General features: G+C 39.1%; 1 protein-coding gene across 1 annotated transcript; it reads left to right on the plus strand.

Moving 5' to 3' along the window:
* Positions 1–4,312: 4,312 nt before the first annotated feature.
* On the plus strand, positions 4,313–23,355 carry LOC122739113 (1,25-dihydroxyvitamin D(3) 24-hydroxylase, mitochondrial). Its single transcript, XM_043980959.1, has 13 exons — positions 4,313–4,570; positions 5,019–5,209; positions 6,412–6,505; positions 8,447–8,543; positions 11,526–11,617; positions 12,703–12,814; positions 16,052–16,197; positions 18,583–18,749; positions 19,502–19,580; positions 20,838–21,035; positions 21,316–21,436; positions 22,421–22,505; positions 23,217–23,355. Exons 1-13 carry the CDS (start codon positions 4,313–4,315, stop codon positions 23,353–23,355), a joined length of 1,779 nt encoding a protein of 592 aa, XP_043836894.1.
* Positions 23,356–25,860: the final 2,505 nt, after the last annotated feature.

Consider the following 25,860-nt stretch of genomic DNA (forward strand, 5'->3'; position numbering starts at 1 on the left):
TATATATATATATATATACCCTAACATGAGTACTTGTTTTTTTGTTTTGGGGTTTTTTTGTTTGTTTGTTTTTCTTGTGGGGCAATGAGGGTTAAGTGACTTGCTCAGGATCACACAGCTAGTAAGTGTCAAGTGTCTGAGGTCGGATTTGAACTCAGGTCCTCCTGAATCTTGGGCTGGTGCTTTATCCACTGAGCCACCTAGCTGTCCCCATGAGTACTTGTTTTTAAAAAATGACACACAAGGCACCTTCCTTCTGTGGATTTTAAAGAAAGAAACTATCCCTTACAGTCATGCTGAATGTTACCAAAGATTCCATATCCAGGTTCCAGAATGATCAACCTCTTCCTTTAGGTCTCCTCCCCCACAGGGTCCCCACCCCATCACCAATTTCTCATCGGAGAGGTAAGTGGTGTGAAAGTTGTGGGATGAGTATAATTATCCTTTCTGGGATTCGATGGGATTTCCCAGAACACAACAAAAAGTCGTGGGCCTGTCTGAGTAATAGTGTTCAGCACTTATATAGCACTACAGGCTCTCTAATTAGTTAATCCCCACACCATCCAGTGAGGTAGGTAAATGTTATTATCCTCATTTTACACTCGGGGGATCTGAGACATCCACATGTTGACTCACTGGGGGCGAAGCAAAAAGAGAGAAGCCGAGTCATAGAGGTTTTGTTTTTTGTTTCTGCTTTTTAAGCACTAGGCCAGTGCTGAAACCAATCATCTTGAATTTCTATGAACCTCCCTTTTTTGTGGTGTTTGTGCTGTTTCAAAGGAGCAAAAGAGTAAGTCTCTCTTACCTCTATAAAGAAACCTAAGTTTGCTCTGGGAGTTCCTTCACTTGATGTGTTACTTGATTCCTCAAAATAGAGGTGTTCATATCATATGCCATGAGGCAAATTGTAAGGGAGTGGCTGTATGAAAAGATTTTTTTTTTATTATAAGGTCTACACCTGGTATGCAACTTAGAGATCTACTAGTACAACTCCCTCATTTTTTTAGCAGAGTAGTTTAGAAAGTAACAAAGCTGGGAATCAAGTTGAGTGACTCATATTAAATCCAAGAGTCTTTCTCCTATGTCATACTAACCATCTGGGGAGAAAAATCCTATTGTCTCTAGATTTGGGTATTGAATTTGAAAGGGTTTTGGGTTGTTTTGTTTTGTTTTTTACTTTAAATTCAGATCCTTTTCATTGTAGCATTTTTTTTCTTACACTTTTCTTCAAGCTATGAAACAACTCTGAAAACCTGGGAGACAGAGACTTCTTTATTCAATTTATTTTTTATTTCATATTTTGAATTTGAAAGAAATAAATTAAATAAAACAATAGCCCCTAGCAAATATTAAAACTGGAAAAGAGGAATATAAATAAGTCCATGACTATACAAATAAAGAGGCAGTGGATAGAGCACCAGGCCTGGACTCAGAAGGCCTGAGTTCAAATCCAGTCTCAGATACTTACCAGTTGTGTGACCCTTGGTCAGCTGTGTGACTTAACCCTCTTTGCCCCAGTTTCCTCACCTATAAAATGAGATGGATACGGAAATGGCAAACCATTCCAGTATCTTTGCCAAGAAAACCCCAAATGGGGTCTTGAAGAGACAGACACAAACCAACAACAACATATGCAAATAATATTCATTTGCAGGAAGTACAGAAACAACCCCTTTAAACTAAGTGAAACTGGAGAGACACCAGTTGTTTCAACTTATCAAGGGGCAGCATGGTATAGTGTATTGATCACTGGATTTATACTCAGGAAGAAATGGGTTTAAATCTTTTTTTTTTGACACTTGCTGGCTGTGTGATCATAGATAAGTCACTTTAACTCTCCGAGCTCCTCTTTCCTCCTTTGTAAAATGGGGTAACAATAGCAGGAGTTTTTTTTTTCCATTGGGGTTGTGAGGTTCAAATGAAATAATGTAATATAAAGTGTTTTGCTAACTTTAAAGTGTCATATAAATGTTATTTTTATTATTATTATCAGCACTGTACAAAAGCTACAAGATCATTTTCTGATAAGCTGGGCTCAGAGTATTAGGACAGTCATCAGAGATCCTATAGGCAACACCTGGGTCATTGGGTTTATAAAACTAATAGTTCTTCCTTATCCAAAGAAAGGTATGCACCTGACCATATGTGAGGTCTTTGTTATTTTTCTATTCATAGAATATCCCTGATGGCACAACCCTACTTAAGGTAAGGAAAGATGTTAAAAACTATAAACAGATGTCAAGTCTACTGAATTCTAAACTCCTTAATGATGGGGCCAGCACCTGACTATCTTGATTGTATCTGTATTGCCCTCTGCACCTAGCACAGACAAGGCTTTATGCAAAGTATGTACTCAATACATTTTTAAAGTTGAATTTAATTGAATGGGCAAGTTAAAGTTGAAGATGAGACATAAAGGTTTTTGTTTTGTCTTGTTTTAGCAACCAACAAAACTAAATTAAACTAAACACTTGAAACCAAGGAATTTTAAAAATTTTGATTCGAAATAATTCAGTCTTTCACTCTAATTGCCTTGTGCTGAAGACAGTACTTTCCTCAGATATCCTGTAGAGTCTACTGGTATGATAGAAAGAGCACTGGCCTTGGAGTTAGAAATGCATCATAGGATTTAGAGTTGGGGGCAATTCTGGGATCTACAAGACAACCTCCTTATTTTTCATGCATCTTATAGAGATCAAGTGATTTGACCAAGCTCACACAACTAACAAGAATGGAGAGAGGTTTTGAATCCTGGTCTCCTAACTATAAGCCCAGGCCTCTATTACAGCAAGTTGCTGGCTAAGTGGCCTAGAACAAACCATATCCTTTTTTCCCCACTGTGTGAATTCAACTGTGAAAGGAAGAAGTGGAACCAGATGATCTCCAAGGTACCCTTTCAGCATTGTGATTTTGTGAATAATTATTGTAGTTTTATCCTGGACCAAAATCCTGGACTAAAAAACAAACAAAAAATTTCTACTTCCCACCTAGGCAGGTAAATCAAGTATTTCCCACATCAGTCTCCTAATTTTGCCTTTCCATTATCACTTATAAAGACAGCATGAGTGTCGTGGCTTCTCACAAAATGTGAAAAATCACTCTTTTGACTGGACCTTCCTCAGCAAGTTTAGATAGGACTTGCAAGCAAAAAAACAAAAGTCTTTAAAAGTAAAGCCTTCCATATATTCTAGGTTTCTGGGTAGGGAAAGGGAGGCTTCAGATTCTAGTTTCCTCAAGGGGGAAAAAAAAAAGCTGTCTACACTGGAGTAAAACTACCCTTTCCCTCGCCCAGTGAGCAGGGTGAGCTGGCCACTTTGCAAGGTTTGATGTTCTAGTTTCTGTAATCTTCCCCCTGACTTGCAGACCTTGAAGGATAACAAGTGGATTGTGCAACATCCCTGAGGTGCCACAGCTGCCCCTGCTACTGTTTCTTTTCCCGCTGGAAGGGGAGGAGAGAGGAGGAGGAGGAAAGCAGAGGGCATACACTCGTTGAACTCCACTTCGTGTTTTAGCTTCTCTTCCCTTCCCCTTCTGCTCTCCCGGGTGGAGCCCCGCGGTCATCTGCCAGGAGGAGGAAAGAAGGAGGGGAACTGGAAACTTGGTCTCAGCAATATGCTCACCTGAGCCAGCTGTTCTAGACCTGAATGACCTCCCTCACCTCGCCGGCTGCCCATCCCGCCCCTCGGTACTCCTCCCACCTGTGGCTTCAGCGGGCTAAATCACGCCAACACGGGCCCACCCCGCGCACCCCGCCCTCTCATTGGCTATCCTGGGGAGTCCGGCCGGCTTGCCCCAGCTATATAAATACCTGTACATCCTTCCCTAACCTCAGGAGTCCACCGAGTAAGGGAGAAAACGAGCGCGCTGGCAGCAGCATCCATCACCAACAGCACTACCTTGGCGGCTGGTCCTGCCTCCAGCCCCATAGGCAGACAGCTGCACATAGACCAACAAACCAGAGAACAAAGACGTCCGGTGCGTGCAGAGCACGCTCTGACAAGAGCTGTCCGCCGGCACCACTGCCCGGCACTCGTCTCCTTTCTGTCTCTGAACTCTGCAATTTAGTCGCTGCTCCAGCTCCGAGCATCTTTCTCTCAAGACCTTCAACTCCCTTAGCTGCTCCTCTTCCTCTCCTCTTCACTTATCTGCTCATCCCCAATTTCGTGCTTTCCCCCTCAATCCTCCAAACCTCTGGATCCTGGTCCCCAGCTCCTCTGACACTTTCAACTTTTCTCCCACACGTACCCGAACATATACAAACCCACACTCCTCTCTGTCTCACCTGCCTACCCTACTTCGGTTCCTGAAAGCCATGAGTTCGCCCATCAAGAAAGCCCCCTATGTAGCTGCCTTCATGAAGCAAATCGGCGACCTCAGGCAGCCTCCTCGACCTGTCACACACTCCGCGTGCGCCCCCAAGCCTCCCGAGGTGCCACCGACCTGCCCTCTGATGGTACCCAGTGAGGTTCAGACCGCATCTGCACTGCCTGGTCCAACCAACTGGCCCCTCCTGGGCAGCCTGCTGGAAATCCTCTGGAAGGGGGGCCTGAAGAAACAGCACCATACACTGGTAAGTGCTCCCTCTTCCCCACTCCTTGCCTTTCTCCCTACGTGCCCAGAGTCACTCCACCAAGAGTTTCAGCGAGCAAGACCCTTTCCAGCTTCCAGGCTGGCTGTGAGCCCTAGTCCTCCAGTAGCTACAGTAAATGGTGGAGGGAGGAAGGGAGGGAGGGAGAGACAGAGACAGAGACAGAGGGACACAAGAGAAAGAGACAGAGACAGACAGCGACAGAGACAAAGACACAGAGAGACAGAGACAGATACAGAGACACAAAGAAAGAGATAGAGACACAGAGAAAGGCAGAGACAGACACAGAGAATCAGAGACAGAGTGGAGACAGATACAGAGGGGGAAGAGGATAGAAATTCTTTCGAAGCATATGTGGATGAGGGATGAGAGTGTGGGGAGAGTGCTCCTAATCTTGTCTCCCCACTCCCTTTCAAATCTTTTTTTCCAGGCCGAGTACCATAAGAAATTTGGCAAGATTTTCCGCATGAAGCTGGGCTCCTTCGACTCCGTTCACCTGGGCTCCCCTTGTCTCCTAGAGGCACTTTACCGCAAAGAGAGCATGTACCCCAAGCGACTGGAAATCAAGCCCTGGAAAGCCTATCGTGACTATCGCAAGGAGGGCTATGGGCTGCTGATTCTGTAAGTCAGGTACCCCAGTGGGAGTCGATTTCCCTTGTGGAGGGGGGGGGCAGAACAGGCCCCATTCCTTGAAGCTGGGATATTATTGAGGAGTCTGGAGGAATAGTTAGGCCTATAGTAGAACAGAAAAAAACCAGAACAGAACAGAACCCTTCCCTCTCTATAAAGGGAGAGGATTCCATGACCAATAAAGTCCTTTTAAGCCTTTTAAGCTCTAAAACCTTATGATCCAAAGTCATAAGAATTTCCAAACCTGGAGTGCCCTATATGTAAGAAACTATCCAAATGGAGTTCCTGATCCCTTTGTATTTGGGGGAAGGGGAAGAGAGAATTTGTATCAGCAAAATCAGCTGGAAATCCTAACCTAATGAGGACAGACTGTAAATTCCAGATGTTAAGGGGGAAAGAGAAGAGAAGAGAAGTGGCAGAGGCACATTTGGAAACATCTACAAACTCCTAGCAAAGGGGAAGGTGAGAAGAAGGGACTAGTAGAGAGGAAGCACTGGGCAGGACCTAGATGTGGCCAGAGCTACCTCACAGTGGGCTGTAAGAAAGGTTTGAGTTTGCAGAGATCAGTCTCTCTTAAGAGATCCAGAGACATTTTGCCTCAAAACCTCCCAGTTTTGCCTCCCAATGTTGCCCAATATACCTTTCCTGCTTTGGCTTATAAAGTGAGGGGAAAACATTATCTCTGAATCAGACTTTCTTGACTTCTCACCCAAGCGCATTTTAAAACCATGAGTGAATGTTCTTCCATCCTCCTGAGCAAACTGGTTGCAAGGGGACATAACAACCACAAAAAAACCCCATCATTTATATTTCTCCTTAAAGTATATAAAGCACTTTATCCACATTATCTCGTTTGAACCTCACAACAACCATGTGAGGTGGGTAGCATATAGATTATTATATCCATTTTATAAAAGGGAAAACTGAGTCTAAGAGAAATTAGTTATTTGCCTATGATCACACCTCTGGTAAGAATATGGTCAGGATTTTTATTTGGGTCTTCCTGACTTAAAGTCTAGAACTTTATTCACAAAGACATCCTGCCTCAACTGTCTACATAATTCAGGCTTTTGTCTAAATTACACAGGTAATTTGCTTTAAATCTATTTCATTTGAACTGTGTAAATGATGAATTTTTAGGCTTAGAAGTGTCCCCTCTTTTGTTTTAAATAATATTCTCTCTTCATCCTCAGGGAAGGGAAAGATTGGCAGCGAGTAAGGAGTGCCTTTCAAAAAAAACTAATGAAGCCCTCAGAAATTATGAAACTGGATGAGAAAATCAATGAGGTACTTGTTATTGAGACTGCCCCTTGCCTGTTCCTGGAAATAATGAGAAGTTTATGAAAACATAAGTATGATCCATAAGGCATGCTTTAGAAATGAGACCAATTTTTAGAAAAATCAAGGGAAATCCTTCTTTCCTTCCCCCCCCCCCCCAGTGCCTTTGAAAAATATCCAAATGATTTATTCAAAAGTGATCTTTTTACTTCAAATTCTCCAAGGAATTCTATCAATTTTCCACTTTGTGTAGAGTAGATTCAGACAACATGAAGAGGGTTCAGGATAAACAACCTGAAATATGTCTTTCTAGAGAGATGGTGATAAAAGTTGTTAGGTTTACATCAGGTTTCATTTAGATCCTATACAATTTAAGAAATGTTCATGGGGCAGCTAGGTGGTGCAGTGGATAGAGCACTGGCCCTGGAGTCAGGAGGACCTGAGTTCAAATCCAGTCTCAGACACTTAACACTTACTATCTGTGTGACCCTGGGCAAGTCACTTAACCCCAATTGCCTCATCAAAAAAGAAAAGAAAAGAAAAAAGAAGGAAATGTTCAGGAAATAAATACTTGGCCATAACTAAAGTAAACATATCTTTAAAGAAGATACCTTTGCTTGCAGCATAGTGTCAGGAAGAGATGAATTGAAGACATGCCTCTGACACAAACTGGTTGTGTGATCCTGGGCAAGTGACCTAACCTAGTGACAAATGCAACCCTATTGCTACCATTGATAGTCTCCTTACTCAGTTCCCTATACTAAGGACATCCTAAAGAAAAATATTAGCCCTTAAGTAACAACATTATGAGAATTGTATGCCTCACAAATGTACCCTTCCTTACAACTTATCCAGGAAAATCTTTAGTATCACCTTTAAGTCCTGAAGTGATTTCTCTAGACTTCTATGGCTAATTGAGACATTGGTGTATCAGGAAATACCAGCCACGTGAAAGTTACTATATATCTCCAAAGGAAAGCACTTGAGTGTTGTTAAATAAGGTGTATGCAAATAACAAAGGGGCTCTTTATGCCACCCCACCACTCGTGGTTTTAGCACTGTGAAATAGATATTTTGTTTCATTTGATCATCCACCTTTAAAAGTCCTTAAACTGAAGCTGGGAAGGACTTCAGAATCTTGGTCATCCCCCTCACTTTGGGTGGTTTGGTGGTGTAGTGGATGCAACACTGGGCTTGGAATCAGGAAGACTCATCTTCATGAGTTCAAATCCAGCCTCAGTCACTTACTAGCTGTGTGACCCCAGGCATGACACTTAACCATGATTGCCTCAGTTTCTTATCTGTAAAATAAACTAGAGAAGGAAATAACAAACCACTCCAACATCTTTGCTAGGAAAAACCCACATGGGGTAAGGAGGAATCGGACAGGACTGAACAACAACAAACCGCTCACATTACTGAAGAGGCGCCTAAAGTTCAGAGAGGTCAAATGGCTTGCATAAAGTTGCACAGCAAGTAGCAGCACTCACTGACCTAGAACTCAGATCTCCGGGTTGACTCCCAGCTCAGAATTTCTTCCACTAGATCAGGTCTATGAGAAATTCTTTTTCAAATAAGGAAGTGGCAGACCTCAGAATAGTTTCAATATCACAGCACTTGGAATGCTTAGCCAACTAACCTTTTGGATGATTACCCCTTAGCAGTCTAATCCCTATTGAGATTAGAGTCAATATTTTCCTTTTCTTAAATTGCAAGCATCATTTTTAGATCAAAGGCTGAAACCTGATCTGTGGGTATTTGAGGGAAACCTTTGGAAGTCACAGATGACAAGACTTGTTTAGGGAACAAGGTGGGCTCTTATGGAAATATATAATTAGTTTACTTTGGGGGGTAAAGTAACCTCATGAGTATCAAATGCCACAAGAACTGAAGTAAGCCTAGGATATCATAAATAGTTTGTTCTTTCAATGTGTCCTTTTTGTTTCTTAGGTCTTAGTGGACTTTATGCAAAGAATAGATGAACTCTCTAATGAAAATGGCCAAATTGAAGACTTGTATAGTGAATTGAACAAATGGTCATTTGAAAGTAAGCCTTTAAAGAATTTTCTCATATGAGTTTAAAGAACTAAGGATTTAGTGATATTGTTAATCATAATAACTCTTTAAGATTTACAAAGTTTTTATGTGCATTTTCTCATTTTACCCTTGAAACACAGATGCTATTATCTTCATTTAAGATTAGGAAACTAAGATTCAGAGATATTAAGTGATTTGCCCAGAGTCCCACAGCTAGTAAATGTCAGAAGTAGGATTCTATTGCAGGATTCTATTCTATTCAGCATTCATTCCACTATCCCTCACTGTCATGTATATATATATTTTCTAATTAGAAAACAATTGACAAATGTTATCTCATTAGATCTGATAAAGGAGACAAGAAAGGTATTTTTCCCATTTTAGGGAGGAGAAAACTGAAATTCTGCTAAAGTGTTGGTCAAAGGGCTAGTAAGTGTTAGAACCAGCTGAGTTCCAAATCTAAGGTTGACCATTCATTTCTTAACTCTTCCCATTAAAGACAATTTCACAGCATTTCCACATTCATACTATATTGTTCTCTAAGAACACCAAGAAAATTAGAGAAGCTGGAAAGTCTAGAGAGTTGAACCTTGTCAGTTTATTGGATATGCCCAACTATACTGTCATAGTAGCAAATCTAAAGTGACTATACAAAAAATAAGGGAAGGTATATATTCCTACGTGAAGACCCTATGCACATGTTCCAATCCAAAGACTATATGGGTCTGTTTTGAATGACATGTAATAGATATAGTATTTAAGGAAGAGAGAAATCAGTACTCCCTGGCTCCAACCTCTCATAGGGCCATATTGATTTTCAGTACTGAGAGGAAACCATCAACAAGACCATGTGATATACTGGTAAGAAGGATGGTCTTCAAATGAGAAAACCTGAATTTAAGTCTTGCTTTCAACACTTTCTAGTTCTTTAAATCTGGGCAAATCACTTAATTTTCCTGCCCCTTGGTTTCTTTATTTGCAGAATAGAATAACACTCAGTTTACCTCCCTCAGTGAATTATTATGAAAAAAAATGTTATATAAGCCTTAAAGTGACATATAAATATAAACTATTGTTATTTGATGTTGTGTTTGAATCTGGTTTATTGCTGCTGTGTGTAGATCAGCGCCCCCCCATTAAAAAAAAAAGTGTTTCCTATTACTACATGTTGTAAGAATGTCTTTTTTCTAACTATCTTATGGGACAATAAATCAAGGAGCAGTATGTTAATATTAATATGCCTTTTGGTTAAAAAGAAATGTATAATGCTAATTTATTTAGTAAAGAAGGTAGTTGAAGTGATGAGACAAAGATCTTTGTGTTAGCTGGGACACTAGAGGTCAAGTTGTCCTGCTCCTTCCCATTACATGAATACCGTGGACAATGAGGATTCTGATGATGACTAACATTTAGAGAGACTAGTTGTCTGTCATTATGTATTATGTTCATACTTAGATATTTGCTTGAAATCAGAGATTCTTAGTTTTTTATGTGTCATTTACCCCTTCGGCAGTCTGGTAAAAGAAATGGACTTCAGAATAATGTTTTTAAATGTATAAAATTAAACAGACAGGATTACAATGGAAACCAATTACAGTGAAATATAGTTATCAAAATATTAAATTAAAAAGTTATAGCCTCTAGGGGGCAGCTAAGTGGTGCAGTGGATCAAACACTGGCCCTGGATTCGGGAGGACCTGAGTTCAAATCCAGTCTTAGTCACTTGACACTTACTAGCTGTGTGACCCTGTACAAGTCACTTAACCCTCATTGGACTGCCAAAAAAAAAAGTTATAGGCTCTAGGTAAAGAACTCCCAACCTTAAATAATACAGATTCAGGGAGGTAATAAAATATATAGAGCTCTGGGCCTAGAGTCAGGAAGACCTGAATTCCAATCCAGATTCTGACATTTACTAGCTCTGTGATCCTGGGCAAGTCACTTAACCCTGGGCAAGTCTGCCTCAGTTTCTTCATCTGTAAAATGGGGGATAACAATAGGCCCTATTTCCCAAATTTTTTGTGGGTATCAAACGCGTTAATATTCATAAAGCCCTTTGAAAACTTTAAAGTTTTATATAAATGCTAGAATTATTATTAATTTCAATTGAACAAATATGTTTGAAGCTTCTGCCCTGTACAAGTCCCTATAATAGGCACCTGAGATAGAAAGCTAAATAAGATTTAGCTCTTTTACCTCAAGAATGTCACAGTTTAGCAGAGAAACTAAAACAGAAACACAAATGGTTAAATTCCAATTCAGTTTTGAGCATGGTTAAGCGCCCAACAGAGCCACCAAGTGCTCTGCAAGGTCCAAAGAGGGAGACATTCCTTCCGGCTTTCAGGGAATGTGTGAAGGTTTCAAGGAGTAGAAGCTGATGGGATGAGAATTTTGAATGGCTAAAAAAAAGAATAAAAACAATTTCCTCTTAACTTTTCAACTCTTTCCTCCTCTGGAGAACAATCCCAGTGTGTCTCTATTCACAGGAGAGCTACAACTTCTCCTGAATTCTTTTTAGTGTTCAGGATTATTTAGTCCCCTAATGAGTAGAATTCTCTTTGACTGTGTAGAGAGAAGGATCAAGAAGTATCTATATAGCATGAGAGATGTTATTGACATCAGATAGACCCAGCCTTACAGTGTTTTTGACTACTATCTTAAGTGTCATCCTGAGTATATGATTGGGAATCCTGAGCTCAATCTTATTCTAGCAAGGAGTTTCTAGGCAAGTAGGGCCTTGGAAGGGTTGAGGGTGATGATTTCTCACCAGGGAGGTGAGGTGAGTCCTTCAGTTGCAGAGATCCCACCTCTTCCCTTGGCTTGTTTCTTTACTATACACCAGGCCCTGACAGGCCATTGACTTCTTGCCTTCTTTGTTCTTGGAAAAGCCAACACTTCTACAGGAGACAGAATTGAACTTTTAATAGCCAGATAATCACAGACTCCAGGGGTGTTGCTATTGTGTAACAGCCATGTTCATTTTAAATAACAGGTATTTGCCTAGTGTTGTATGAAAAGAGATTTGGACTCCTGCAGAACAATGCCAATGATGATGCTTTGAACTTCATTACATCCATCAAAACAGTAAGAACGTGTTTGATGTGTGGTTTCCCTGGGTGGAGTTAAATTGCTAAATTGAATTATGAAATCATATATCACTTAATTATTTTGAATGAAAAGTATCAAAAGAAATCTTTTTAATCTATTATATCTACTGAATCAGAATTGATTTGGTAAGAAGGTTTTTGCAGAAATTAAATTATATTCCATCCAGTTCAGGGTCCCCTCATCACTGCAGGATGTATGATGTGGTACCAAGAATTCTGAATTTGGAGCCAAAGGCCCTGGGTTCAAATCCTATCTCTTCTGCTTTCTATCTGTGCATCCTTGGCAGTGTCACAACCTCTTTGGGGCTCAATTACCTCATCTGTGAAATGAGAGCATTAGACTAGATGGCCTTGGAGGTCCCTTCTAGCTCTTGATTTATTCTCTGATGGTAGAGGAAGGTTTGGGAACAGACACAAGACCACCAACAACAACTTCATAACTTTGAGGGATTCATTTCAGCTTATTGCATAGTGGAAATAGTGTTTACTTCTAGTTATAACTGGTCTAAAGTAAGGATTAATATGCAGTTTCATTTAGGAAGTATTCAATTTTTGGCATACTTTTTAAAAAAGTCAATTAAATAGCTTTAAAATTCTGGCAGCAGCATGTGGTTCAGAGCGCCAAACTCAGGGAGACTTGTATTCAAGTCCCACTTCTGACACATCCTAGCTGAGTCTCCCTGAGCTTGAACCAGATTAAAATGTAACTGGAAAATGTTTAACACAATAAGTAAGAATAAAATATAAGACAACATAGATAATGTTAATTTGAGGTTTCTAAGTCAACATACAGCCTGTATGGATTCACTTCTATTTGCATCTGTCACCACTGCTCCAGGAGTAGACCATTCTCTGAGAACGGCAATGACCTGAATTAGTAGAGGGTACAAAAATCCCTCATATCAAGGGAAACACAGATTCCATCTTTACCACCCTGTCCTATGATCATATGCCTTCTGAGGTATATTCCAACTCTTGAGAGTCCAAGTTTTCACTAAGATACATAATACCCTGGTTCCTTTTGGAAAGACAAGGAATGGAAACATGTTTGCTTTCCCACAGATGATGAGTACTTTTGGGACGATGATGGTGACCCCAGTGGAGCTTCACAAAACCCTGAACACCAAGGTCTGGCAGATGCACACTCAGGCCTGGGACAACATCTTTAAATCAGGTGAGAAGGTCCTTCCCTGAAAGCCTGACTGGCTCCTCTCCCTGACAGACTCAGCTTGGGCAGCTCTATTGAAGATGATGTTTCCCTTCCTTGCCCAGCCTTCCTCACTGGATTGCCCTGACTCATTTTGTTGTTTTCTGACCTTCTGTCTTTCTCTTGAGATCTGGCATCATAGCAACAGAGTGTTCTACAGGAATGATGATCTGTAGCTCAGTGTAGAATCCTTTAGGTCAGAGAGTAAGTTTCACCTTCCCTTCTCTATCCCAGATTCCCTGTTCTAAGAATGGTAACTCTTTCAGTAATTATATGAACTTACATTCAGATCATGCTTTACTGTTACAAATCCCTTTAAACAGAAGAGACAGAATGACATGGGGAAAGGGCAGGATTTGGGAGTAAGGCAACCTGAAATAGCAGAAAGCATGTTAGGTTTGGCAACAGAGGGCCTGAGTTAAAATTCTGTCTTTGACACTCTAGGGAGCCTAGGAAAGTCACTTCCCCTCAGTGGCTTCAGTTTACTACCCTGTCAAAAAAAAATGGAGATTAAACTAAGTAACTTCTAAGGTCCTTTTCTGCTCTAAATCCATGATCCTGTGAGAGGACCTGAGTTTGAAGCCTAACTCTACTACTAACTATCTGTAAGACTTGGGCAAATCTAAGCCTCAGTAATTTGTAAAACAGGAATATGGGATTCAATGATCTCAGAGACTCTTTTAACCTCATTTAATCTTCATAGCAAATTTGTGAGATAGGGAGGGCAAGGCTTACCTTGATATTTTGAAAAACTTCATGGTGACTTTAGTGTGGACATTCCCACCACTGACAAAAAACAAAAACTCTCCATGCTCAATAGATGATCTTCATGAATTATTGTGGCTAGAGAATGGAAATATGTTACAGTGGAGAATTCTGGGTTTGGAATCAGGGTACCTGGTTCAAATTTGGCTTCTGCTATCTATTAATTGTGTCCTTGAACAAGTTATTTTACTTCTCTGGGCCTCAATTTCTTCATCTTTAAAATGGAGAGACTGGATTTAATGACTTGAAAGTTCCCTTGAGGCTCCAGATTCTGTGATTCTGTGACTCTGTGACTTTCTAGTGATAGGCTTTGTGTAGTTCCTTAGGCTAGACCTCATGTGATAGAAAAGTCCAAGCCTACTCCAAGTCCAGGCCAGCACTTAAGACTTACCAGAATGGGAAGTTCCATGAGTGCTCATACTCTATTGGAATAACCTTGAAGAACCCATAGATCTTGCGATCCTATAAGGAAGACCCAGTATAGGACCTAAATGGACAGTGCAAGTATTATTATAACCACTTTAGGAATAGGGACTCCCAGGTAACGAAAACTACTTTACCAATGCAAGTTGACATCTTCTCTGCAACTTACAGTCTTCAAAAATTGCCTAGAGCTTTGAAAGGTTAAATGACTTGCCCAAGGTCACACAATCAGTATGGGTCAAAAGTAAGACCTGAACCCAGATCTTCTTGACTCCAAGATCAGCTCTCTATCCACTTCATCAGGCAATATAGTGGATAGAGTGCTGGATTTGGAGTCAAGAAGATCTGAGTTTGAATTCTACCTCAGACTGGGAAATTCTCTTAACTTTTATCAATCTGTTTCCTCATCTTTAAATAGGGATAATTGATAACATAGAATTGAATGCTTCTTTCTGAAGTTGGGAGAATCTTTACTCCTATTATGCTAACTACTTTGCCTAAGAGGCAGACATAAGATATGTCTCTTTCATGAAAAAGAGGAGTCTAGAACTTCTTGTGTGCTCAAAGTACACCAGAAACTTCTCTAAGCCAGTATTCTCTCCCCCCAGTCAGGAATGGTTAACTATCTTGTCTTTCATTTTAAAGGAGCACAGATTTAATTTGTAATTAAATCTTCTACAACATGTCAGGGTGGTAGCAGTGACCAAGGAAACAAAACCTGGACTCAAACCCTGCCTCTGGTGCTTTCTACCTGTGAATCCTTGGACAAGTCATTTAACCCTCCCAGGCCTTATTTTCTTCACCTTTATGTAAGGGTATTGAATTAGATGACCTCTGAGGTGCTTCAAAATATATGAACCCATAAATGCCAGGCAAGAAAACCAACTCCAGCCACATACTGATTTTATGTCAGCTTTGCTTTACCTAACATCTTCCCACAGGAGACCCTGAAACTGGGGGTGCAGGGGAGGCAGGAAGCTGGGACATGAATCTCTGGCTATGCCTGCTCAGAAACCATATGGTCCAGAATACTGGATACAGGCATTAATCTACTGGGGGCCAAGAGTTTCAGACCCCACCTTGGACATGAGCTAATCTTTTCTGCTCCTATTTAGGGATCTGCACAGAAATTTTGTACCACTAGGTCCCTAGAAATAATAATGAAACATGTAAAAATGTAGCTAATGGAATGCAAATGTGCTTTGGGAAAAGAATTTTCTACTTGTCCCAAGGCCCAATATGTGTTGGGGGGAGGGGGACCAGCTAGGGCATACAGTGGATAGGACAATGGGCTTAGAGTTAGGAAGACTCATCTTCATAAATTCAAATCTGGCCTCAGACACTTTCTAGCTGTGTGACCCCCAGAGAAGTCACTTAACCCTGTCTGACTCAGTTTCTTCATCTATAAAATGAGCTGGAGAAGAAAATGGAAAACCACCCTAGTAACTTTGCCAAGAAAACCTCAAATGGGGTCACAAAGAAAGAGACATGGCTGAAATGATTAAACAATAATAAAAATATGTTTGGAATGATACTTCATATGACCAATCTATGAAATGCAGGAAAGAATTTGAGAAATTGTCCCATTTAATATGTATTTTATAGAGGAGGTCATTGAACAAGCATGGTATGTTGACACAAAACAAAACTGAAGATATTGTGTGCCTTGCTCATGGTATATAATATTTCTCCTGATAGGACATAAGCTCCTTGCAGAAAACAACTATTTACTTATTTTTTCCTTTGAAACCCCAGTGCTTAGCACAGTACCCAGAGCATAGTAAGCACCCTAGATGCTCTTTGATTGATTGATAATAGTGTAGCCACTTCAATGTTCATTGAATTGAACTGAAAGATCTTGTCATTTCTCCATTGTCTTACTTGTTATTCTCCATTTGAATTAAATTCTGTCCCAGAGAAAATCTTCGGTTGGGATTTTAATTTAATGGCTCATTTTCCACCCTAATTATAATTGTATAACCTCAATTCTCTGCCACTTCTCTCCTCTTCTGACAGTCAAATTGTGCATCAACAATCGATTGGAAAAACATTCAAAGAATCCCAGTGAGGATTTTCTTTGTGATATTTATCACCAGAATCAGCTTTCTAAAAAGGAGTTGTATGCAGCTGTTACAGAGCTTCAGCTAGGTGCAGTAGAAACGGTAAGTCCCTGTCTGTCTCTTCTATATGTGGAATGAACAATCATGTGGATGCTCTAGTCAGAACAGGTTTTGTTTTGTTTTGTTTTTACCATGAATTCTGTGACTTGAGACTGTTAACCTTTTTTGTATCTTGGACCAATTTAGCAGCCTGGAAAAGCCTATGGACCCCTTCTTAGAATAGTGACCTTGAATGTATAAACTTGAATATATAACTATACAAAGGAAACCAACTATGTAGAATAATAATAATAATATAATAATAATAAATGGCATTTGTATAGTGCCCACTACATACATGTAGTAGAGAGCTTATCCTTGGATACTATTTCTGCCCTTCCCATTGAGTTGACTTTGAAAATTGTTACCAATCGATGGTAAATTCGACTCAATCGCCAGCTTTGGACTCAAGAATGCTGGGTACCTGGATTAAGAAAATCATCTCTCCTCCTAGTATCCATTCTTCTTTTTCACTATTCATGGAACTCATACTCAGTGCCTAGGCCAGTTGGCCTGAGGAGGTTTCCTAGGACAGGTCCCAGTGGGAAAGTGCCAGCCTGTGTTGGATGCTTTTGGTGAAGCCTACAGTTATCTGTCCTTTGGAAACACTGGAGAGTACTTGTGGTGAAGGTCTTATTGATATGGTTAGATGTGTTTCTTTTTTCAGCCTGGAAAGTCACATTTGGTAAATCTGAGAAATTTGAAAGCATATCTAATGTGGTGGCTACGCCTTCTTCCTGTTTTGCAAATTGGGCTATTACAATAATGCCTTCCACCAGAGTTTATTTGCAGCTGTAACCACCAGAATCTTGTGACTTGAAACAACCTGCCATCAAAGCGTCCTATTCCAAAAACAATAAATCTGATTTGCTTTGAGCCCTCTCCCAATGTACTGTTTGGTCTGGGCATCACATATGTATTTTCAGAGAAACTGTACATGGCACTTGGCGAGAGTATATTCATGTCTAAATAAAGGTCATTCCAACCGTTTCCAGGGGAATATGTTGTCCTGTTTAGCTATTGCAGCCCTATACCACACACCATTCACCACTGGTCATCATAACCTGGTGTGTGTTTTTGCAAAGGGCAGGACAGGCTTTCTGGGCCATTTATTCTCCTCCTTGTCTAGTTTCGTTTGGAAAAGAAATAAGTGATGCCATTTAAAAAAATGAAACCAGCTTTTATTAAGAATAAGTGAAAGTCAGAATTTTGTATTTTGGTAGGAGTTGTGGTTAGGGGCAGCATCTTTGTTTATGTAGGAAATGACTTTCCAGAGGATGAGAAAAAAGAGCTGGATGTTTTTGTGTAGCTCACATATAAGTAGCACAGAAATTTTCTCTGACTATTCTGTGAGGTAGGCAGGTAGATAATAAAACTATACCCATTTTATATGTGAGGAAACTGAGGATAGGAGAAAGTGATTTTACCTAAAGCAAATTTTTACTTCCAGAAGAGAAAGTTATTCTGAATCCATTAGATTGTAAACTTCTTGATGGCAAGGATTATGTTATTTTATACGTAGCCACTTGTACATAGTAGGTATTTAATAAATGTTTGTTGCATGGATTTGCATTGAATTTTAAGTATAAAGTAAACCCTTTTTTGAGATGAGTCTTCCTGAATCCAACCCCAGCACTCTATCCACTGGGCCACCAAGATGCCCATATCACTCCATACTGAAATCCTTTTTTAAAGCTTTATTAGCAAACAATCTTTGTCAAGCCCCAAGCCTGTCCCCACCCCTACTGTATAACTCTTCCTGATTTTTAGAAGAGCTGTTTTAGTTGGGAATAGGAAAAATGAGGAGTGGGGGGAGAGAATTACAGCTTAGGGTCTGGGTGTATCTTAATTTATATAACAGATGCTTTTCCTTAAAGATGTATGAATTGAGGCACATTTTAAATACATGAAAGAAGCTGAGAAATCATACCCTGTTTTTGCTTAAAACTGGATGTTTCTATAACTCAATTTGCAGTGAAAAGAGTTAAACTTTCTGCCACATACAGAAGGCCAAGGTAAAAAGCTCTTTAAACATAGAACTCATGGCAGCAGAGTGTAGAGGAAAGAGTGCAGGATTCAGAGTCTGTTTGAATCTCAGTCATGCCATTTACTAGCTATGTGACCTTTGGCAAGTCACTTCCCCCTCTGGACCTCACTCAGTTTCTCCATATGTACAATGACAAAGTTGGACTCAGGTCCCTTCTAGTTCTGAACTTATGATCCTAAGATAATAATAGCTAATAGCATTTGAATAGCATGTTAAAGTTTGCAAAGCACTTTACAAAGTAAGCGTCAGGGGCAGAATTAGAACTCATGTCTTTTTGATGCCTGTGCTCTATTCACTGTGCCACCTACCTGCCTCAGTGATGGTGTCTATATTCATTTCAGACAGCCAACAGCTTATTGTGGGTTCTGTATAACTTATCTCGAAATCCCCGGGTGCAGAAGAAGCTTTTTGAGGAAATAGAGAGAGTTTTGCCTGATCAACGGACCCCCTATGCAGAAGACTTGAAGAATCTACCTTATTTAAAAGCCTGCCTGAAAGAATCAATGAGGTGAAATACATATGTCCACTGCCTGAAATATCACCTTAGTTGTCTAAGTTGTGAGGAAAAGTCCTTTTTGCCTTATTGCCTCATGTTTTAATAGCTTCCCCCATCATCTTTGCCCTTTTCCTCCCTCTCCTGGCCTCCCATACCCAGAGCACCTTAGATGGAGTAGAAAATTAAAGTTAGTTGATGAAAACATAACTTAAGGAGACCTTGAAATATCATGAGAAGAGGACTAGATTTGGAATCAGAAGCCTTCGGTTCAAATTGTGACTCAGCTCCCTGCTAACTGTATGACCTTGGCAAAGTCACAACCTAGAAGGGACTCGGTTTATTCTCACATCAAACAAGACAGTAAGATGGCCAAGATCCCTTCCAGCTCTAAATCCTATGAACCTTTGAATCACATTCTTAGGCTCCATTTTTCATGAAAGGTTGGGCAAATCACATATGTGCTATCCTTTATCCCTAAGTTCAAAATAATAATAATAAAAATGTACACAGGAATGCTAAGAGCATTGATGAATAAGATTGGGAATATGCTGTTAGGCCCAAGAAAATGAAGCAATTGGCCCAAAGTTACACAGCAAGTTAATGATAGAACCTGGATCAGAACCCAAGTCACTTGACTCTCAAGTCAATTACCTTTTCAGTGCATGACATTGCCTAATATATTTTATCAGAATCTAATCCCTATTAATAATTGATATAGAATGTAATCATTTTCCAACTTTGATAACCTATATTTGTTTTTGTAGGTTAACACCATCTGTGCCATTTACAACTAGGACACTTGACCAAGAAATGGTTCTTGGAGACTATGTCCTATCCAAGGGGGTGAGTAGAACTGATGCATATTGTTATTAGCACTGATTTGAAAGAGAGTCCTAAAGAGAGATAGAGATCACTGCTGACAGTAGCCTTCCAGGAGAGTGTCAATTCAGATGATAAAAGCAATTGTCATGTTGCAAGTTAAAATTATTATTTAGAAGGAGTATATATTAATTGTTAGATATTCAAATGTTGATGAAAGGAAGTATAGTATGAAGAAAGGGCATTGGATTTAGAGTCAAAGGAGCTTTAATGATATTTCAACTTGTGGTAAAAAAACATGAAAGTTTTTTAACAGTCGGTTAGGATAACTGAAAGACGCCAGGTTTTTTTTTAAGGACCACCCTTTCAGGGAGGAGACCAATGGCATGAGCTACGCACGCCAGTCCGCCTGCTGCGCACGTCAGACTGCCTGCTAGCACTCCACTTCCAGGGTGCGAGCTTAAAAGGCAAGGAGAGAACGGAAGTGGGAGTTTTTTTTCCTGCTCTGCTGGTCTCCTGACTGCGCTGCACAGATGGTCTCTCTCTCCCCAAAGGTGGCCTTTGGCTTTTGGTGAGTTTTATACAGAATATAGACTAAGCCTAGACTTAAGATGATTTGTATTGTATTTCTACTTTCCTATCCTTCTAATCAACATCACCTTGTGACTACCATAAAAATAAAAGCTCTATCTAGAAAACCAGAAGCTTCTTCCATTTACTAGTCTGGGAGATAAATTAAGGGAAAGGTTAAGTAGGGTAGATTTATGATCTAATATCCAATTTTAATCTCACAAACTATAAAACTTATTAGCTTTATGACCTTGGACAAGTCATTTCACCTCTCTGAGGTTTGACTTCTACTTTTGTTTAAAAAAAAAAAGGGATAATGCTTGTACCACCCATATCATAGAATTGTTGTGAGAAAAGACTTTGGAAAAAACTAAATTATATATGATTGGTGGTAGTAGTCGTAGTCATAGTCGTAGTAGTAGTAGTAGTAGTAGTAGTAGTAGTAGTAGTAGCAGCAGCAATTGTAGTCATAGTCATAGTAGTAATTTTTTTTGCTTTTGTTTTGTTTTTTGTGGGGCAATGAGGGTTAAGTGACTTGCCCAGGTCACACAGCTAGTAAGTGTCAAGTGTCTGAGTCTGGATTTGAACTCAGGTCCTCCTGAGTCCAGGGCCGGTGCTTTAACCACTGTGCCACCTAGCTGCCCATAGTAGTATTTTTACTACTTCTAAATCTTCCCTTCTGATTAACATGAATGTTGTGTGTATTTTTAGACAGTTTTAATGTTAAATACTCAGTTCTTGGGAGCTAATGAAGAAAATTTTGAAGACTGGAGTCAGTATAGACCAGAACGTTGGCTTCAGGAAAAGAAGAAAATCCATCCTTTTGCTCACCTTCCATTTGGCATTGGGAAGAGGATGTGCATTGGACGGCGCCTAGCTGAACTCCAGCTCCATTTGGCTCTTTGCTGGGTAATATTTACTTTTTTTTTTTTTTTTTTGGTGAGGCGATTGGGGTTAAGTGACTTGCCCAGGGTCACACAGTAAGTATTAAGTGTCTGAGGACAGACTTGAACTCAGGTCCTCCTGAATCCAGGTCCAGTGCCTTATCCACTGCACCACCTAGCTGCCCCAATATTTACTTCTTGAAGCTTCTTTCCTGGTCAAGAATTTCTATCACAATAAGCCTTGGATAATTCTGGAAGGAAGAAAAGACACTGGATAATTTTGTCTCTGTCATTGTGTCTTCCAGATTGTCCGAAAATATGACATTGTAGCCTTAGATAACCAGCCAGTGGAAATGCTGCATTTGGGCATTCTGGTCCCCAACCGGGAACTTCCCATCGCTTTCTTGGCCCGATGTGGCACTTCAGGTGAGTGACCAGTATGTTCTCTTCCATGACATGGGGGAAAAAGTGCTGAGCTTTACATACAGCACTTTCTTTATCACCACCCTATGAATTGAATAGTGATTAGTGTAATTATCACTTTACAAGAGGAAAAAAATTAGTCTGGGGTTGGGGGTAAGGGATAGGGAGTAATTCATCTAGGGTCACACAATTATTCAATTTCAAAGCCAAGACAAGAAACCAGGTGTTCCAATTAGAAGCTCAGAATTCTTTCCATTTTTACTAACCTGGGTTATTTTAAGTATAATGTCACCTCCAAATATTACAGCCTGTAATAGGAAAAGTCCTTGGTTTTAGGAAGATCTGAGTTCAAGTCCTGCCTTAAACACTTACTAGCTAGGTGACCCTGCACAAGTCACTTTATGTCTCTGAGCCTCAGTTTCCTCATCCATAAAATGATGAGGTTAGTTTCATTGTCTTCCAAGGTCCTTTTGGGCTTTATACTCCTATGTTGTCACTTTAGTCTCTGTGAGTCTCAGTTTCTTTAACTGTAAAATTGGATCAATAGTACTTATATGACTTACCTTGGAATTGTTTCAAGAAAAAGCCTTTGTGAACTATACAGCACCATAGAAATGTGAGTCATTATTCCATCCCCATTATTCTGGTCTCCCATCCCTTCAGTATCCCCACCCCATTCCTTTTGTATATTGATTGTCACTGCCCTTTCAGGTACCTATTTTCCTTCCTAGCTGTGGCAGAATTACATGTTTTCTCCCACTTCTAGAAAGGATACTTCTAGAAACTATTTCACAATCCTAGACATTAGAGCATCTAGTTCAATTGATTCATAGGACAGATAAAGAAACTGAGGACAAAAAGTAAAAGTGACTTGAACAAGATGACAAAAAAGTCCCTGATAGAACCAAAGCAATAACCCAGAAACCTCCTGGCTCTCAGCCCTAATGCTCTTTCCATTTCACCACATTATTTGTCTGTTTTGTCAAGGTCACCTTGCTGACTACCAGTTAGGAGACAATAGACTGATTAGCTCTGAGGAGCAACTGCTTATCTCTGAGTCTCAGTTTCTTCTGTAAAATAAGGGTATCAATACTACCAACCTGAATATAAGTAATATAAGTGAATACAAGGAAAACACAACAAATCTTAATGTTCCATATACTTAGTTCTCTTCATCCATAAAGTAGGCATAATCACACATATATATTTACTTTACAGAATTGTCAGGAAACTTATTCATAAATCTTTCAGCAGCACAAATGATGGTTTTCATAGAAATATAAATTATTGTTACTATTTATTAAGAAAACATGGTGTTTGGGAAAAAACTCACTGAGTTTCATTACACTCCTGCTTCATTACACTCTCCAATACCACTACTACCACCATCATAATCACCACACACACACACACACACACACACACACACACACACACACACACACACACACACATTTCTTACCTCTTCTGGAACCTGGTTAGAGCTGTCACATGCTAAGAAGGCTTTCTTAATTAATGAAGAAATGGAGTTAGATCTCTTCTCAGGAATGAAAAGCTTACAGCTATTCGTAACTTTTTTATTGGGAAAGGGAAGTGTTAGAGGAGAAGAAGGTATGTTGTCATTATGAGTTGTACCCTTAAAAAAAGCCAGTGGCAGTTTTTGATGATCCATGAACAAGTACATATAAACTCCAGGAAGAAGAATAACTACTAGGTTATGCTACATTTCCCTCATTTAAGCATTTTTCTTTGATCTATAATTGTAGTCTCATTACTTTTTCAGGCTCTCTACCAAGTTGCTGATGCTCAAGATTGATATTCAAGTTACTGGATATGCAATGGAAAAGACTAATTTTCAAGAGCAGCAGATGGCATCCACAGAGCATTTCATCCCTGCACTAGGTGGATATTCTTTTCTATGATAAAGTCTTTCCAATACCTCTAGTTTATGTATAAATAATAGTATTTATTTTTACTGTAACCAACTCAGGAAACTATATTGAATGTTGGAATACAGGGTATTTTATCTCTATATCAGGTCTATAATAACTAAAAGCAATTGATTACTGTCTACAGGTGCCCTGACTTGAATTAGTTCTGGATTTAACTTGGTAATTAGTGAGCCAACTTTTCTGTCCAACACTAGGGATTCTCATAAGACCTAGAAAGGAAGAATGAGAATCCTTCAAAAGTCAGAAGATGGCAACTATCTTTGTCCTTACCTTAAGCGAGATCTTGAGCTTCATATAGGTGAATCTGGGACATCTCCTAAGGACACTGCATTTATATAACTCACAGATAAAGACCAAATATTATCTGGGGCAGAAAAGATCTATCATAAAATTCATGAACTAAAGCTCAGTTTACATTTCTATTGTAAATATATACTGCTTCAATATTTCAAGGACTCATGATTTCATCTGTGTGGGAAATTCACCATTGATTACAACTTCTCTATCTTTTAGGAGACAATATATATGAGTTGCTGGGGATGAAGAAAAATCTATCATACAGAATTTTGAGAATAAGGCTTTCTGAATTTGGCTAGACTTGTCCTTGTATGGCAGACACAGTTTAGAAGACAATCATTGAATAATTTAATCAGTATCAAGAAATTGTTAATTAAAGGATGATCACCCATGAGAGTATTGACTAAGCCTACCTCCCTGCTGACAAGTGTAAGGATAGCTAGAAATTTTTTTTAAGTGATATATCTTTGAACAATACAAACAGATAATTCACCTTGAGAACCCAAGTGCAAAAAATCATTAATTTGCTAATTGTTCTTCCCTTTTGCTTTATGGTTTTTAATCATTATGCCATAAGCAAAGACATGACCTTTTAAAAAAAAGTGTAAAAGCCTGGCAATTTTATTAAATTGATTCATTTAAAATAAGAATCAATTTTTATTTTGTTATTTTTATAATAATGATATTAATTAATTTAGGATCTGTCAGATTGTATCAAGACCAATGTTTATCTCAGCCCAACAAAGATTTAATTCATTACAACAGGAAAATAATTTACTTCGTTTCAATTTTCCCATTTATATAATGGGATTTTAGGAGGTCCTGTATGCCTAAATAATAGACCTCAAACTTTTTTTTTGTTCACATATTATTGTTTGCTTTGAGAAACACCAATGCATTTTGGAAGAGTCAAGAGATTCATACGTTCTCTCATAATTGAGAATATATGTTCCATTCCCTTCATTTTTAGCAGAAACTTATGCCATCCCAGAGCATACCCTTTCAGAAACCCTGTGCTTAAGGACTGTATTGAGGTTTATTTCTACAACATTTCTTGGGTGATTTTGAACTTTTCAAAAGAAATGAGATTATAAAATGCAAACTATCCAAAGATTTTTGTCAGATAGATAGTATAAAGTAAGACAGTTTTGTTTATGTTTATATACTATTTGTGTGTTCCTGCAATTAGTTTTTCTTCTAAACATATTGATGTACATTTAATAAAGTTTACATTTTTAGTAAATGACATATTCTGAATTGTCAGAAATGCAAAGCATTCACATCCATGAACTTGTGCATACTATAAATGTAGTTCTGTGTTTTCTCCACAATGACAACATATTATTTTCATAATTACAATTATACTTGTACTATCCAAAAATGCTTTTGTATACTATCTTTGGCTTTTCAGGAACCACTGTAATAAAAATGAAATTTTACAACACTTGAGACATAGCCATTCTCTGTTTGCACTGGACACAGACAGCACACAATGCAAGAACAGAGCCTTTTTTGTCTTGTTAGCAAATAAGTTTCTGTTAGTAGTCATTTTATAAATTATACATGTGGGGCCCACTTTAAGAAAGTCTGGTATATGAAAAGTCAAAATCTAAAAACTGATAAATTAGAGGATGGTGAAAACATTAAATATACATCATTACTACATGAAAAGAATCACTGCAGGATTTTGATATTGAGTTTTTTGTTTACTTGAAATATCTTTCTGCTTCAAAAAAATTGGCTTTATGGTCAACATTTCAGCAACACATCTCTGGGATGAAGAGTGAGGCACACTTCTATAGGGATAATAATAACTGATTATATATATATATAATCATCACTTTCAGATTTGCATTCAATTATCTCATTTTATCCTTTCAAACAGTTATCCGTGATAGATGCTATTATTATCCCAATGTTAAAGATGAGAAAAAACAGGTAAAGTAATTAGCCCAGGGTCATGGAACTAGTATGTGACTGAACCAAGCATGCAAATCTAATTCTTCCTGACTCCAGGCCAGCCCTCTACCATTACTCCATGTTGCTTCTCACTAGGGACACTTGAAAGGCATCATTACTACCCACCATGAAAACACCTGCCCTCACCCACCTTACCTGGTATTCTATCACCTTCTAGTAAATAAATTATCAGCAGCAATAGAAGGAGCATCAATAATG

The sequence above is a fragment of the Dromiciops gliroides genome, chromosome 2 (genome assembly GCF_019393635.1).
Source record: "Dromiciops gliroides isolate mDroGli1 chromosome 2, mDroGli1.pri, whole genome shotgun sequence".
Classification (NCBI taxonomy): Eukaryota; Metazoa; Chordata; class Mammalia; order Microbiotheria; family Microbiotheriidae; genus Dromiciops; species Dromiciops gliroides.